The sequence below is a fragment of the Propithecus coquereli genome, unplaced genomic scaffold (assembly GCF_000956105.1).
Source record: "Propithecus coquereli isolate 6110/MARCELLA unplaced genomic scaffold, Pcoq_1.0 Scaffold451, whole genome shotgun sequence".
In the NCBI taxonomy this organism is placed as follows: domain Eukaryota; kingdom Metazoa; phylum Chordata; class Mammalia; order Primates; family Indriidae; genus Propithecus; species Propithecus coquereli.
In genome coordinates this window covers 916,512-933,584 of record NW_012150297.1, presented here as the reverse complement: position 1 = coordinate 933,584, position 17,073 = coordinate 916,512, and the positions used below count along the sequence as shown (strand labels likewise).

The following is a 17,073-nucleotide window of genomic DNA, read 5'->3' as shown; positions in this document are numbered from 1 at the left end:
AGATTTATCAAATATAAATATCTTTAAAAAGTAACAAAAGTGCTACATATGTGATCAAGGAAAAAAATTCCATTAGTTACTGCCGCTTAAAGTAGATTAAACTTTACAAATATTACCACATCCATTATCAATATGGCTTCCAATTATTAAGTAAATTGCCTGTAGCAATATAGCTTTTCACACCTCTACAAGGACAGAGTAAAGAGAACACCAACGCAGTCACGTCCTGCTGTAAGTGGTGAATGTCCCCTGCTTTTTCCTGCTCCTACTCAGGCAAGTGTGTGCATCTGTGACGGCATCATCCCACCACCACATCCTGTCAACCTCTCAGAGGGAGGGGGCTTCAGTTAATGGATAAAAGACTGTAAGTTCTTTCACTTATTTTTGACCTTAGCTCCATCCTTGAAAGACTGTTTTTGGTAGCAGGGAAAAGGGGCACCAACAGGAGGCAAAGCAACTTCCATGACGACCTCCAGACCGGCACTGGCGACTGTGCCGCGGAACGTACAGTGGTTCTGAGACCTGGACTAAGCATCCATTAGACATTCAGCTCATGGTTTTTTTCCAATGCTCGCAAGCTGGGCTTTTTAAACTTTTGTCTTTTTTTTTGTTTTTAATTATGGTCCCAAAGGCAGAAGGCAGTATTTTATCTACTAAGTCACACAGCTTGTGAGAGGAAAGGATGTCTGTCAGGCATGTTAACCACAACCAAAATCTGAGATTGAGTTTTTCCATTGACATTCTTAGCACAGCACCCAGAGAAGTGTAATCTAGCCACGGTGTGACTATAAGGAGGCACGGCTTATTGCAGCTGGAAATCAATTATCCTCACGCTGAGGTGGGGATTCTAGTGTTCCTTTGACTCTGTAGATACTCCCCACACGGTGTCTGTCATTCCCGTGACACTACCTCAGCTTGCATCCTATCAGTCTTGGGGAAGGAAAACGGGGTACAGACTAGTGTTACATGAATCTAAGGTACCCAAGATTTTACACGTAGCCTAATATTTGAGAACTGAGGGCTATCTAAATACCTGGAAGCACTTTCCTGGAATGCTAAGACAGAGCAGCAAGATTTTTCTAGCCTCAGGGGCTGGGAGGGGGAAGATTGGTTGGTTGGTTATTATTTACTGGGAATTAATACTGAGAGAGTATATGCAAAGGCTGAGGGCACCATGCCATCTTCACAGAACAAGACCCTAACGGCTACCTGACATACAAGAAACTGCAAGTTATACTGTAAGAACACATGTTAAGGACCGAGGAAAGTCTGCTAAGGTGCTACATCTAAACTAAGTTAACTTGTCGTGTTTAACCTCCCTGATCAGTCATCATCCAGGGCCTCTGTCTTGATTTCGTTGGCTCCTTGTCGGGCCAATGCCAAGATAGTGTGGTTGACTGCTGCCATTTCCACAGCTAATGAGATGGGGTCTTGGTGGTCACTATGGCTCGTGCTGTCATCCTAGACATGCAGAAATAAGAAACGAATGTTACTGGTGGAGTGGTACAATTCTCTAGCGCACAGAAAGGCATGCTGGGGCAAGGGGAGGCAGAACATTCGTGGGAGGAGACAAAACAGTGGGGGAGGGTCTCATGGTAAAGGTGAGTAGTATTTAAGTAGACACTGAATGGATACATCTCCGAAGACTTTCAGTTGACATTTTTATGATTCAACAAATAAAAAGCACTAAAACTGTTTTTCCTCGCTGAGAATTGTATTCATTCCATCAGAAAGATTGCTGGTGATGATCATCAGACCTGGAGTGACAGGTACAGGACCAACCTTTTGGGTCTTTTTGTTTGTAACGAATATGGCACTAATCACTGCAGGCCATGCTAGTGAGCCATTGAATTCCAGGCTGCTACTCTTACAAATAGATTAGAATTCATGGTCTATCTCCACTGAAATGCAAAAACTAGACAAAACCTAGAACTACAGACACTGACATCTTACAGATAAAAATGCATTTTTGTAAATAATGAAAAAAAGAATCCTCAATTACAAGAAGACAAAAGTGTCACTGCCAGAAATGGCTCTGGGAGAAAGGTGCGAGCTCTCCTGCTGCAGGCAGCCAGGCCAGTGTGAGGCTCTCCTCCCTGCGCAGCTCACAACAAAGCTGTGAAGGAGGCTGGCACTGCAGGATGCACCTGGTGGTACAAATAGGGGGTTTGTTTCTCACCTGTCATATCTTCAGGGGAAGTCTGTATCAAAGAGCTTTGGAAAGGGTAAGTCCCTTAGGGCAAAAAAGCATGGGATGTGCTGCCCTCAAGGCATCTGTAAAAAAAGATGGAAATGATCCATCTATACTGGTAGATTGAAAAATAATAGGAATGTTTCCAACCAGGAAGACTTACAGAACATTCTCTCCACTAAAATGGGGGGGCTATGATTTAGAGTCCTAAAGGGGAAAAAAGGTAACTCTTGGGAAGCGTGGGTATCAGTTTCACTCTGACCTTCACAGATTAGGTTTTAGAATTTAAAAAGGGATCAGCATGGAATCGCACACACTCTTGGGAGCATCTGTGCTCAAGCTGCTGAACAGAGGCTGCCAGGAGAAGAGAGTAGACCCTATGGGAAAGAAGTTTTCTTGCTGGGGTCTAGGGGAAGGGACCATCCATTCTCTGCATATTCCAGATGAAAATGAAATTTAAATCCTACTGAAATTCTAATGAAATCTAATGAAATCTGTCAATACTCATGTGGGGGAAAACTCCCACAGTCTTAGTTACTAAATTATTCCATGCAGTGGCTACAATTAAATACATTTCCCCCCAAGCAATGCAGAATAAATCAGGGCGAGGTGAGAAGTCATGCAGGTATTGCGTTTATGAGAGGATGCGTGTGTCGATGTGCCAGAGAGACTCTGGAAGAACCACTCCTTGGGCGCGAGGGCTCCCGCTGCAATGGGGCCGGAGTGGGTGGGGCCTTCCACTGTGCCCTGCGTCCACGGGCCGCAGCTGCCCGCCACCCCTAGTACTTCTCAAACACTGAGTGTGTGTGGTGGATGGTGTAACTTGCTTGTTTGGATCAGATCCTCCTCTCTTCTTCTACCTTCTCTGCTTCTCTGCCTCCCTCTGAACTTCTTCCCTCCTCCTCCTCCCCATTGCGTACTTGCCAAGTATCCTGTTGTATGACAATAAATCCATGTGGGTGAATAACGATTTCTCACAAATTCAACAGGACAACTGAATCTTACCACATTCCTTTCAAATTACATGAAAACCTAACTAGACACAGGAGCAGAGTGTAGGGACATTGACTGTTTCCCCTCCCCCACCCCGGACAGCCACACCCAGGAACTGAGTTGTCACACTGTCCCACTGCTCAGTCACCACAACCGCCGCCCGGCTGCTCACCTGCTCGGAGTAGTCGTTCCCGTCGACGTCGTCACTGTTGGAGTGGCCTCCTGGGCTCTGTACATCGATCCCATGACTCTCCAGGATTGCTGCTTCTTCGAAAAAAGCAAATAGATCCCTAAATTATCTGTTACCTTATCATGATAGCCAGAACACTCAATTTTGTGCTGAGGAAAGTAGAATATAATTATTAATAAGAACCTATATTCCTCTACAGTTGTTTAAGCTGTAGACGGATGAAATTCAACTGCACGTAGGTCACACATTTGCCATTCTGGAGTCCCTGCTACTACGCATGGTAAGTTTGAGATGTTAACTGTTTAAAAAGCCCTCCTGTATTGGGGTTCTTATAAAGCATATGAGAGCTATGATGATGAATAAGAAGTACATTTAGAAATAAAATGCCATTTTAGAAGCACAAAACCAACCCCCCCAATCTCATCAATTTAAGTTTCTTATTTATTTTTGGCTACAGTTTTGAATGGGAAAAAAAATCCTTCATTTCTTCCTTTATTGGTTGTATTCATAGTTTCCCCTAGAACAGTTCTAGTATTTTCTTCCCCTCCCCCTGCTTTATTAAGGTATAACTGACAAATAAAAATTGTACATATCTACAATGTGATGTTTTGATACATGTAAAAATTGTGAAATGACTAAATCAGGGAATTCAGATTTCTTTTTTTTTTTTGAGACAGAATCTTGCTGTGTCACCTCAGCTAGAGTGCAGTGATGTCATCATAACTTTGCGACCTCAAACTCCTGGGCTCAAGCAATCCTCCTGCCTCAGCCTCCCAAGTCCCTGGGACTATAGGCGCATGCCACTGTGCCCAGCTAATTTTTCTGGTTTTTTTTTTTTTTTTTTATAGTAGAGACGGGGTCTTGCTCAGGCTGGTCTCGAACTCCTGGACTCAAGTGAACCTCCTGCCTCAACCTCCCAGAGTGCTAGGATTATAGGCATGAGCCACTGCACCTGGCCCTGGTTTCTTAAATGTTCTTATCTTTGCCTTTTGCTGTTTTCCTTGTCTATTAAATCTCTTTCAATTCAAACTATTAATCAGTTGTTTCTAATATCTAAGTCCCCAGTAATAACAAAGAAGCTTAGGGTATCACATTCCCTCTCACAAGACCCTACAGGTATCTTTCATATGTAGTACAGGAGTAATCAATTGCTCAGGGCCCATGTCTATTCCTGTATTCTAGAACTTTAAGAACAATGAGTTTTATAAATAACAATATTATTATTACAATGTAAATAGTGTAAATAATACTAACTTGGGGTTATTAAAAATACAATGAAGAAAAATGTAAGAGTGATGCTTGTTAGGCTTCAAAGTTAGGATCATACAGACTTGCAGTTTCTAAAACCAAAGTCACTCTTAAGAGAAACACAATGTTCCTGACCTGCTTCATGTGAGAAAGCAGCCACGCTGATACATTACCGATATTGGCTCTCCTCTTGATCTCCTTCCGCCTGTTAGCAAACCAATTATATACTTTCAGGGAGGTAACTCGTTCCAGATCTGACAGTTTTTTGCCTGTGAATGCATGCAATAAAATTTAGATAATCTACATCTGGGATCCAAGAATGAACTAGCTTTAAGAAATAACACTTTTTTTTAAAGTTGCTTTTGGTTTGCCAAATTAACAGATGCAAGGGGAAATTTTTAGTATTACCTAGTACCATGTACACAACTTTTATTGAATGAATAAACCCATAAATGAATACACAAGTAGCAACTAAAGAAGCAAACAATATGCTTCAATTCAAAAAGCCAAACACAGTATTAAAGAATGTCATAGTCAGTCATCTAGGTGCCAGATCAAAGTTCATGTGATAGTACCCTGTAGCCTTCATTTATTAGCATCATTCTAGAGGAGTAAGTTATTTTTTATCAAGTATCTAGATAACAGAAATTTACTTACATTTTTAAGTCCTTATATTAACTAATTTCCTGCTGTCTTAAGACAGAGAATATTATATATGTTTTCTTGACGGCTAAAGGCCACTATGACCATCCATTACTGTAACTCTGCTGGAATGCGCAGCACAATTCAGGTTGCATTTTGTCTTCTTTGAAGTCAAATGGGACTTCTTACAGATAGCACCATCCTTGCCAGTTAGGACGCACCTGTACCATTCCCTCCTCTCCTGTCCTATTCTCTTTTTCAGCTTTTAATCCACAGTGGGTGGAGAAACCAGAAAGGTTTGTTACAACCTTGATGATACAGGGGTAAAATGTTTTCCAGGGAGAGTTCAAGTTCCTGCATGGCTTTAGGGCTGGGACTTTTGGCGTGTGAAATAGGGTGCAGATTCCTCTCACTTATCTGTCATCAGAGCTGAGCTTGTAGGGTCTAGATTGCTAGAAGCCTGCCTTCTAGGTAAGAGAGAATACATTACTGTTTAACTGTTCTAAAACAATGCTACGTTTTTATATAGCCCTTAAACCAGTTAAAATGACTGGCCAAGTGGAAATCAGTTGGATCATATTAACTGAAAATGGTTTCTGGTAACAAAATCTATAAAGTGTGCAATATTTGAGCACATAGAAGAAAATACACATGAAATATTTAAGCGGTTTTGTTGACTTGCACAGGAACAACAGGACTTCAAAAGGGTATTGCCTTAAGTTTTTCCTAGCTAAGCAGAAGTTATCTCAATGTGGGAAGGAGATAGAAGCCAAATCCCAAAAGAATTTTTTCCCCAAAAAGGAATACAGAATTATACAATTTACAATTGTTATAAAAATATCTTAATCTTTTTACTAACAAAACTTGCTTAAATATTTAAAACTTTAAAATTATTTTGGAATTGATATATTTCTGCTAAATTATTACAAAGAGAAATCTTAAACATTAAAAGATAACAATTTCAAGGTCTCTTATCTCATGTAGGGTCAATTCCTAGAAACTCTCCAGTGTGAGTGAGTGATTTTGAGTACCTGTCTGAACAGGATAGGGCAGTGACCACCTGCAGAAGGATTGCACAGACTGAGCAGAGAGCACCAAGCTGAGATAGTCTGAGACTGAGTGTCCTAAATGCTGATCTGTAACTCAGAGCTGCACCACAGAGCAAAGCTGTGCTTGCTACCTTACCTGGCTTCTGTATAACTGCATTGCAAGCATTTGCAATTTCTTCTCTCTTTGCTTCATCTGGGTATTGATTCTCATTGAAGTAACTGCAGAGGTAACCAATAAAGACACAGAGTTTTTACTTTCTTAAATGTGCTCTCATTAAAACACTAACTCATTGAAAAATATGTTCTTCTTTAAGATGTAACATTCAAGCGTCTAGTCCAGGCTGTCCAGCGGAATTTTCTGCAACAATAGAAATAGTCTCATCTATGCTGTCCAATATGGTAGTCACTACGTAGACATGGTTACTGAGCACCTGAAATGAGGCTAATTTAAGGAATGGAATTTTGATTTTGTTTAATTTTAACTAATTTATTTAAACAGCTACATGTGACTACTGGCTATTGTATGTGACAGCACAGGTGTACACTGCTGTGCTTCATTAAAAGGTGTCATTGATATAAAGGTTATTTTTTATTTGTATGAATGATTCAAGTTACAGAGTTATGTTGTCATGTTATTTAGGCACTGGTAACAATAGGACTTTTAATTTTTTTTGGTCGTATTGTTTGTAGTAGCAAAAATTGGAAATTACCCAATTGTCCATCAACAAGAGAACAGCAGGACAAATTATGGAACATCTATATTTATACACAGCTATTAAAAATGTTAGGAAAAAGTAAGTTAGAGCTCTATCCATTGACCTGGAGAGATGTTTATGACATATTTCTAAGTGAGAAAAACAATCTGCAGAATAATATCCATGTTAAAAAACTGCTACAGAATTTAAAATTTCTATGTATATTCAAGTTTGCGTAGATGAAAGCTGGAAGAGTACACATCAGGCTATAAATACTGATTACTCATTGTCGGGGAAGGGACTTAGTGGGAAGAAATTTAAACATTTTATCTTTGTATTTTTCATATGTTAAAGAAGTATGCATTATTATACTTTTGTATTTTTTTTTAGAGACAAGGTCTCACTCTGTTGCCCAGGCTAGAGTGCCATGGCATCATCATAGCTCATTGCAACCTCAAACTCTTGGGCTCAAGTGATCCTCCTGCCTCAGCCTCCTGAGTAGCTGGTGTGTGCCCCCACGCCCAGCTAATTTTTGTATTTTTTTGTAGAGACGAGGTCTCACTATGTTGCCCATGGTGGTCTTGAACTCCTGGCCTCAAGGGATCCTCCTGCCTTGGCCTCCCAAAGTGCTAAGATTACAGGCACAAGCCACTGCAGCCGGCCTACTCTAGTACTTAAAAAAATTAGGTTTGCTGAACCCATCCTTAGGTTCGTCAGACCTGCAAAACTGCATGTGGGAACAGAATACTTATTAGTACTACTTTTCCTGTCACCCACAAGTTTCAAAAAAGAAAAAGAATTTTTCATGCTTCGAACCTGGAAACTTTAGATCAGAAAAAGACCCCTCCTCAAATTCTAGTACCTACCATTTCTTCAGAGGCTTCCCTTCCCCTATAATCCCATCTTTCCTATTCCCTGAGCACTTCTGTCTGCACTGGGGGAACCACCGTTCTACTGTGAATGAGCACTGGAGGCCCCTAGCCCTTCTTGGGAATCACCCCAAAACCTGACACCTGACTCCCCTCCTCTCGCAAACCTTCTCCCCTGAGGGCGCACCTTCACAGTCCTGACTCACTGCAGCTGCCCCACCTCATCACTTTTTATCTTCTAGAACATGAGTCATACAGCTATATCCTCCCAGTCTCGTCAACTACCACCCTCCACCATGGTCTTCTGCTTTACTTAAGCATCTCTTCCTGTAGGATTTTCACTATCATTTCTGGGACTCCAATGTTCATACTGAGGATTTTTCCAAGTCACTACCCTCATAACTGCTCCACTTCTACTATTTACTTAGCCAAAGACACTCTGGATTAGCTCCATGAACCAGCAGCACGGCTGTTACTTGGCAGCTTGTTAGAATCAGATGTCGCCTCAGCCCTACTGAATCAGAATCTGAATTGTAACAAGATCTCCAGGTAACCTGAATGCACGGTAACATCTGGGAGGTAGTTCATTTAATCAAAATAAAAAAAAAAAAGATTTTAAGTACCTAATAATAATATGTGCTTGTCACTGTGGGTAAAGAAAATAATTAAGATAGTTTCTGGCTTCAAGGAGTTCATGATCTACTGAAGAGAGACAGATAAATAAATACCCCTGTGGTAAAATGCCACAGGGTGCATGGACAGAGCACAGTGGAAGGTGTGCTTAGGGTTGTTGGCAGGAGCCTGGAAAGATGTCACAGAGGAGTGGAATGCCATCTGAGTTAGGTTTTGAGGATGGGCAGGAGGTTGCAAGGCAGAGAAGAGGCATTTCATACAAAATGGAACAGCACATGCAAAGGCAAAATGGTAGTTAAAAACCTTAAGGATTCTGGGCATAGAGAAGAGTTCAGTGTAGTCAGAAGATGGAGTTCATACTGAGAAATGAGGAGATATTAGCTTGCAGAGGTAGTAAGGACCCAGTTTGTGAAAAGCCTGGTCTGAAGTAAAGACTTCATCCTGAAATAAACAGAGATCCTTAGAGGTTTCCAAGATACACAGAGATATACACCCATCTGTGCTTTAAAAGATAACATTTACTTGCCCATCTTCAAAGCTCAACCCTCAAATTCTGCCTCCACAATCTTAAATTCTGAAATTCCCCAATCAACTTTCAGTTTACCTACTCCTCCTCCTTTTCAAAACAATTTGTTCTTCACTTTCTTCATGGTCTCTAATCTCTTAACAACCTCCACCTACCAGAATACCAACAAATTAAAACCAAAAATCTCCATTTATCTATCCCTCCTCTTTGGGCCTCACTTCTCATTTCTTAGGCTGAACTCCATGGCATGCCAAATCAACATCTGTTAGCAGAAACAGATTATTTAGCTTTTCTGTCCTTCCACCATACTTGTCCAGCCAACGTCCTACCCTATAGAAAGCACCTTCCGTTTGTTTTCTTCCATCCTTCTCTCAGGGGACCAAGTGTTCCCGGACAAAGTCATAAATAGGGCCAACTGGTTTCTTTATACATCTGTGCTTTCCAACCTTAACTGGGCGCCTTGTTTCTGATGGGAATTCTTTTGGTCCTTTCTAACCAACTGTCTTTTGTACTCAACTTTCATGCCCCACTTACCTGAAACCTTTTCACTCTTAGGTCCCAAGCCCTCAACCCATCGCTGTCACTCTTTCTGCAGATAACTTTGCCTTCTCTTTTGCCAGGATGGAGATTATTTAATGAGTTAATCTTTTTAGCTTCTCAACTTCTACACGTCCCTGAGCCATTACTCATTCCTTCCTTTGTTTCATGACGGGAAGATGCATGCATTCACCTCCTCTTCAAGGTCAACTTTTTAACTTTTGTCTTTGACCTCATGCTCCCCCTTTTTTTAAAAAAAATTTTCCCAACTCTCTTTTTGGTTGCAAGTCCCATCTTTTCCCTGAGCCCACAGAATGACCCTATTTCATTGATTTTATGACATATATTTCCTTCATTATTCTGATCTCTGAAATAAGAATGCATTTTATAATTGGTGGTATCTTCAAATTAATTATTGGTGTTTCTTCCTCCTCGTTGGCACATAAAATATGGTGTGTCTTACAATCAAGGCCTTCTCAGATTTGACGGAATGTGGTAGTTGCTAAAACCTACAGGTCCTTTATAAGCAACAGCTCTATGGCCAGTACACCTCATTGTGACATTTCATTCAAATAACTGCAAAGCCTGTGACTGACACTCTACTCCCTCCAATACCTGATTAATATTCCTAAAACACATCTTTAGTCGGTGTCCTGTTCAAAACTTTTCGAAGTTTTATTACAGAAGTCTTCTGAGTCCTCCCCCAACTACCTTTGCATATTTATCTGCTGCTACTCCCATACATGCATGCTCCCGTCTAGGAAAATGGAATAACCCTGTAAACTCGCATCTCTGTGCCTTTCTCCCGCCAGGACATCTGCATTTTGCCTGCGCCCAATGCAAACCTTGCCTGTCTTTCAGGGTAGAGCTCAAATATCACCTCTTGGCCAGTCAAAGGTATTTTTTCACTCTGTGAATCCCATAGCATTTTGTCTGTTCCTCTCTTACATCTCTTTCATCTCGTATTATAGTTACCACTGTATACATCTCCCTCCTAGTATGGTGAAAACCATTAGACGCCAGGGTGCAAGTCTGACTCACGCTCACAGGCACGCCTCACTGATGACAGTGCTGACAAGTCAATGACGGACAAAGTCACCACCAACCAGAGTGGGGCCTCTCAAAGAAATGGATACCACAGTAAATATGCTGACATCAGGGGTACAGAGATATTGCAAAACAGGTCTTGAAGGATACATACTAAGGTATTAGATATGATTATCTCTGAGGAGCGAGAATGCTGGGGGTAGGGTGGGGAAATAGGGAAATATTGGTGGGCATTAAGAGTGATTTTCACATTCTGCTTTATGTACTTCTCTGCTGAATTTCTGAAGTGAACATATGCTATTTTTTTATGTTTCTTTTTAATAAAAGAACTTTTAGGAAACATTAAAATAATTAAGAACTAGTTTAATGATTAATACAATTCTACTTATGTTTGGAAAGTGTAATTGGACCTAGAAAACATTAGGATGTGATTGCTGTTTAGTGACTAACACAATAAAGCCATACTATTTTTGGAAGCTAAATTAGAATGTGCAATTATTCATGGTACATATGATTCTTTGTATTGAGTTAAAAAGTTTTAAAATTAATTTTTAATCTGTATTTTTAGGATCTAACTATATAAAGATCAGAGTAAAAAAACTAACTTTTTCCAAATTAAAGGCTCAAGAAAATCAGAATCATTCATTATAGTTTTAATCTCTAAGTCTAGCAACTAATTAATCCTTTCCTCTCTATTAAATACCTATTATTTTTATAATTAAGAAACGTAGGCCTATTGAAAATATTAATTTTCATTGAAATGTGCTACTACAGCTGGAGGTGTGTACTAAGGACTGCGAGCACCACTTTCTCCTTTTTCTATTTCTATAATGTTTCCATGTTTAAAAATTATTCATTTAAGTTTAAAATGTAATCATTAAATTTTTCACTACAAAGCTCTGAAAACATTTTTGTGAGGACAGATACACAATATTGATGTGAGTGGAAGAGTTTTTAGGAAAGATAAAGGTAGGCTGAGAAATAAAATAGTCGACCACTATGTATTATTACATGACTATGAATAAGGTACTGTACTTGAGGAGTACGCATAAGTTCAAAATATGGGCCCTGATCTTAAGCACCTATGGATTAGTTGAGGAGGAAAATATAAAAAATTAAGTACAAAGAGTCAAAACAACAAACAGTAACATAATTATGACAAGCCAGAATGCATCAGGTTGCTAATTAAGTCTATAAACAGTATGTTAAATAAATTCAGAATACAGAGATATCTGTAAGGATTGGGCTGATCTGGGAAAGGTCATTGAATTGGGCAGGCTTCTAAGGGACGCAGAGGCTCCGGGTATTGGCGAGGAAAGGGCAACGTTAACAGTAAAGACAAAAATATAAAGGCATAAACCCTGAGATATACTTGGAAAACGAAAGGCAACTAGTGACGTGATTTGATCAGACTATAGCGATTGTATATAGGATCATACCCCGGTTTTCCTGGGATAGTGCTATTATCTTGGATTACTAACAAACCCATCTCATGCCCCCGGAGTATCCCATTTTGGACAGTAAATTATGTGGCCACTCTAGGACCACATCACATCATGGACTTACCTGAATTTAATGTTAACTAAAATTCCGAGTCCTTTTTCATATGTGCTCTGTGAAAGAGGTAATTGCTCAGAAAAAAGGAAGCATCAAAGAGGAAAATAACTACAGCTTCTATCTAACTACTAACAAAAGATGGTATCTAAGCCCAAGAAATCTGGTTGGCACATAATAGATGCTCAAAAAGTTATCTGTGATCAATAAATGGTTGAATAAATCCATACATTAGGGAATAAATGAATGAAAAAAGGAAACAAAGGTAAAAACAAAACCGTGATTTCAGTTAAGGTTTTTGGTGAAACCAAGAATCTCTCTTTCAGGAGAAAGACAGGTGGGATCTTACCATGTTGCACAATACCTTCTCCACGTACATTCAGTGAGTGGTTTTAGCTTAAGATACAGGTAAATACAGTTACTTTAGTATAGTGTTTATTTTTGAACCATAAATAACCAAAATGGATTACCAATGAAGTTGGAAAATAGGTTTAATGACATAATTATTCATTTTAATCACCCAAAAATGTTAAGTCCTAGTTCATACCAGGATACTGGCTAAATAGTGACAAAGATGAACCAGACAAAGCTTCCTGGTGTAGTCACCAGGAGATACAGGTATTTTACATAAAGTGCTGTAAAGGGAACTATATTCGTTGTATGAATACGGTACTATGGTAGCAGAGAGGAATGGATATTCGCGCAGGGTCTTGAAGAAAGAGCAAGGGTCTGGGGCGCAGAGAGGGTGGGTTCAGTGAAACAGTGCAAGGCGGGGGAAACACGTACAAAACAATGAAGTCATGAAAGAGCTTAGAATGTTCCAAGAATGGGAAGAAGTTTAGGGTGGCTAGAATATATGGTGCACGAGATGGGGTAGTTGGGGATCGAACTAGAGGAAAAAGGTTGGGTTTAGATTTTTAAAAGTATGGAGTTAACTTTTTAGGCAACTGGGAGCCATAATTTAAATCGAGGGTATTCTGTGATCAGACTTGTTTTTGTAGGGCAACATCTCTGGTGATCCTAGAGGAAGATACCATTAGGTAGCAGTGGCGACGGCTGAGCAGAGGGCCTGAAGTAGGCGTAGAGATAGAAAAAAGGAAGATGAGATTCAAGCGACACTTTGGAATGGTAAGAAAACGCATTTAAAAGACAGCCCTAGGAACGGTATACTATTTAGTATTCACCTTCCAGCATTTTAGATTACTCTGAAGGAACAAATATTTCTACTGTTACCAGGTAGATAAATTGTAGGAGGACTTGGCTGTTGGACTCTAAAAGGGACCTGTTTTCTGAAATGTAACTCTGGAGCTCGAAACATACTTCTGTTCCACATAGAAAATGTCTAGGGCGATAAACATTCTTAAGACAAAAAAGGGAAAGAAATGTAAACAGAAATCTACAGGTAGCAATCAAAAAGTGATAAAATAAATCCTAAATGCACCACACTTTTACAGACAAAGGACATTGTCAGCTGAGTGATCAGTGAATATCTTCACAGAGAGAAACCAAATGATCTTTTTTTTTTTTTGCCGGACAATGACAGCAAAGAATTAAAATGAAAAGTGGCAAAATAATTTACATGAGATGAGAAACCATAAGCTGGTGACAAATGGAAATGTCCTTGAAGCCACTTTCATTTCAATAACACTGAACTCTATAAAAACTGCAGCCAGAGAACCCCTCCTTTTGCATCTTGGTGAGCATATAGAAAAGACAGAGACTGATTCTAAGCAGGGATAATGCCACCTGAATGAACGTTTGCTTCTGTGCCTGTGAACTATCTCTTTCGAAGACGTATTTAAACCTCAGCATTGCCAGACATTTCCCACTACCTACAATTCAGTGTGCATTTCTTCATCGCTAAGTAAAATTACTGGGCAGTGGGCAGGAAAGGCCTGCTTTTAGAAGAAAGCTTTTTCTTTCAGGAATAAGGAAAGAGGATGACATTACACTAACATAATCTGGAACCGAATCATCTCATCTCCTTTTAAGAGCATCTGTGTGCTAAGGCATCTTCAGCAATAAACAAAATAGTTCAAAATTTTCTTCTTTTTTGTTTTTAAACAAAAGGGTGAAAGGCAGAGATGAAAGAAATGGGAAAACCTTCTTTAAGTAGAGTAACCATCTTTCATTAATCCATAAAGGCCTAGGGAGCACCCTCAGTTTATTATAGACCAGAATAGTGATATTTTGTCTTCTATGCAAAGATGTCAAAGCCCCTCTAATATTATACTAACCATACCTTAAAATACCCCTGTGAAACAGTTGGGGCCAGAGAGAAATAAGAAGGGCACAACTAGGAATCAGCTATCACACGACCCTTCATCATTTAACCTGACTTTAGGCCAGCCAGGGACCTTGAAGATTATTTGATGATCAACTTCCTCATTTGACAAATGAGACAATGACAAGCTCAGTTCCCCAAGGTTAGGGAGCTGACTAGGATCAGAGCCAAGCCGCTTGACTTCCAGTCCCATGTGCTCTCCACTACTGCTTGCTAAGGAAGTTGCTGGGTACAGGAAGTTGAATAGTGTTCCCCCCAAAATTCACATCCACTTGGACCCTCAGAATGTGGCCTTTTGTGAGAAGAGGGTATTTGTGGATATAATTATGGTAAGGATGAAGATAACGCCGGGCCCCAAATCCAATGAGAGTACCCTTATAAGAGACAGAAAACAACACACGAACAGAGAAGAGGGCTATGTGGAGACGGAAGCAGACACTGGAGTGAGGTATCTGCAAGCCAGGGAGCGTCAGGACTGCCAGCAACTGCCAGAAGCCAGAAGAGAGGCAAGAAAGGGTTTCTCCCACGAAGCCCCCAGAAGGAACCAACCCTGCGGACACCTTGGTTTCAGGTTTCCAGCCCCCTGAACCATGAGAGAATAAACTGGTTGTTTTAAGCTACTCAATATGTAGTAGTTTCTTATGTCAGCCCTAGGAAACTAACACACTGAGTAAGCATAGCTAGTACAAAAAAGAATGGGTGGCTTTAAGAGACAATGTGACTAAACTTTGATGGACTTTATTTCACTTTACAAATACGCCTGGCAAGTAGACTGGAATGAGCGGATATTTCTGTAAGTCAGTCAGCTGAATAAGCTTCTATATTATCTAGAAGTTTGGCCAAATACTGCAATATTCTAACTTCAGTTCTTATTCCTTCTGTAACCTACCCATCTTTTTAATGCTTAACATTGTTTGTCATTCAAATTTCCCATTTCAAAGTTATACTGCAATTTTTTAGATTGGCAGCTTCTTCATAATAAATGGGGCTCAGAAATAGTTTTATTCTGCAATTATTGCAGTAAAATTAAAAATAGTGCAGTGTTGATTTTTTAAAATCTTAGAAAACAGTCAGGCAAAGTGGCTCCCACATGTAATCCCAGCAACTAGGGAGGGTAAGGTGGAAAGATTGCTTGAGGCCAGCCTGGGCAACACAGTGAGACCTGTCTCTACAAAAATTTAAAAAAGAAAATTAGCTGGGCGTGGTGGCCCAGGCCTGTAGTCCCAGCTACTTAAGAGGCTGAGGCAAGAGGATGGCTTGAGCCCAGGAGTTTGAGATTACAATGAGCTATGATCACACCACTCCAGAGTGGGTGACACAGTGAGATCCTGTCACTAAAAAATTTTTAAATGATATCCCTTTTTCCTAAGAAATGTTTCTAAAATAGTGAATGCAAACATGTTCTTCTATAATCATAATTTTTCTAATATCTTCACCTTTCATATTTTGCTAAATAAAGTAGATTGCTATGGAGAGATGTCTGTATCCTTGTTTACAAAGTTTACATAAACTTTGTAATCGTGAAAAGCAAAGCAGGCTGGGTGTAGTGGCTTATAAAATGAAACACTGCTTTTCACCCACCAAATAGGCAAAGCAAGTTGATTTTCGCTTACCGAAAGGACAATTATTACAGGCATGTAAAGGCAGGCTGTGGTGACCCGAGCAGTCACTCTCAAGGCCACTGTTAGTATGTGGACAAATCCAGCTTTGTGGGGTAAGGAGGTGGTAATATGGCCAAATGTATCATTATTTTTAAGACAAAAGGTAAGTACAAAGGTATTCATGTCAGTAATATTTAATAGGGCAAAATGGAGAAGATTTAAATGTCCAATAAAGTAGTAATGGTTAAATAAATTATGATATAGCCCTTTGAAGAAGAAAGAAGGGGCTATTAAAAATATCACATTTCAAAGAGTACTTAATGACAGGGGAAAATGTCAGTGAAGAAAAGCAAGTTATAAAACCATATATAACAGTTATCCTAATTATGCTTTTATATATATATAGAGAGAGAGAGACAGAGAGACCCTAAATGTAAATATACCAAAATATTTCAGTAGTTATTTGTAAATGAAAATAATACTATTTTCTTCTTTATATCCTGTGTGTTCTAAATAGTTTACAATGTATTAGTGTTAATTTTCTAATAAAAAATGTTACCTAAAATAATAAATTGGATTGTATGATATTACAAAAACCTACCTCTGATTAATCTGAAAACTGCTTTCCAAAATACTTTCTTCTCTTTCACCATCTCTCTATCTGTCTACAAACTGGCATCATACTCAGTTAGGAAGCTAGGACCTGAATTAGAGATACAGTTGCCAATGGAAATGTCCAATCACAGAGCACTGGATAATAAATTATAGTATATGCTTAAAATGGATTTAGTTAATAAAAATAACGTTTTCAAAGATCATATAAATGATATTAAGTACACAACTACATAGCCAGTATAATTCTCTTGTTTAAAAAGATATACAGATATATATATATAACACATGGAAAAAAGACTGAAAAGACACGGGGAGCACTAAAGGGAGGGAAGGGCATGCCTTTAACCCGCATTTGGGTGAGACAAAGACATAAAGTGTAACTATAATGTTTGTACCCTC

General features: G+C 39.4%; 1 protein-coding gene across 1 annotated transcript in view; it reads right to left on the bottom strand.

Moving 5' to 3' along the window:
• Positions 1–591: 591 nt before the first annotated feature.
• The window catches only part of HMBOX1 (homeobox containing 1), a 175,800-nt gene continuing 159,318 nt past the window's right edge, over positions 592–17,073 (bottom strand). The window contains exons 7-11 of the mRNA XM_012654926.1: positions 6,450–6,532; positions 4,796–4,891; positions 3,357–3,451; positions 3,112–3,123; positions 592–1,461 (exon numbers count right to left, since the gene is read on the bottom strand). Of these exons, the coding sequence (XP_012510380.1) occupies positions 1,324–1,461; positions 3,112–3,123; positions 3,357–3,451; positions 4,796–4,891; positions 6,450–6,532 (424 nt within the window). The 3' untranslated portion in view covers positions 592–1,323. The remainder of the gene's footprint in view (positions 1,462–3,111; positions 3,124–3,356; positions 3,452–4,795; positions 4,892–6,449; positions 6,533–17,073) is intronic.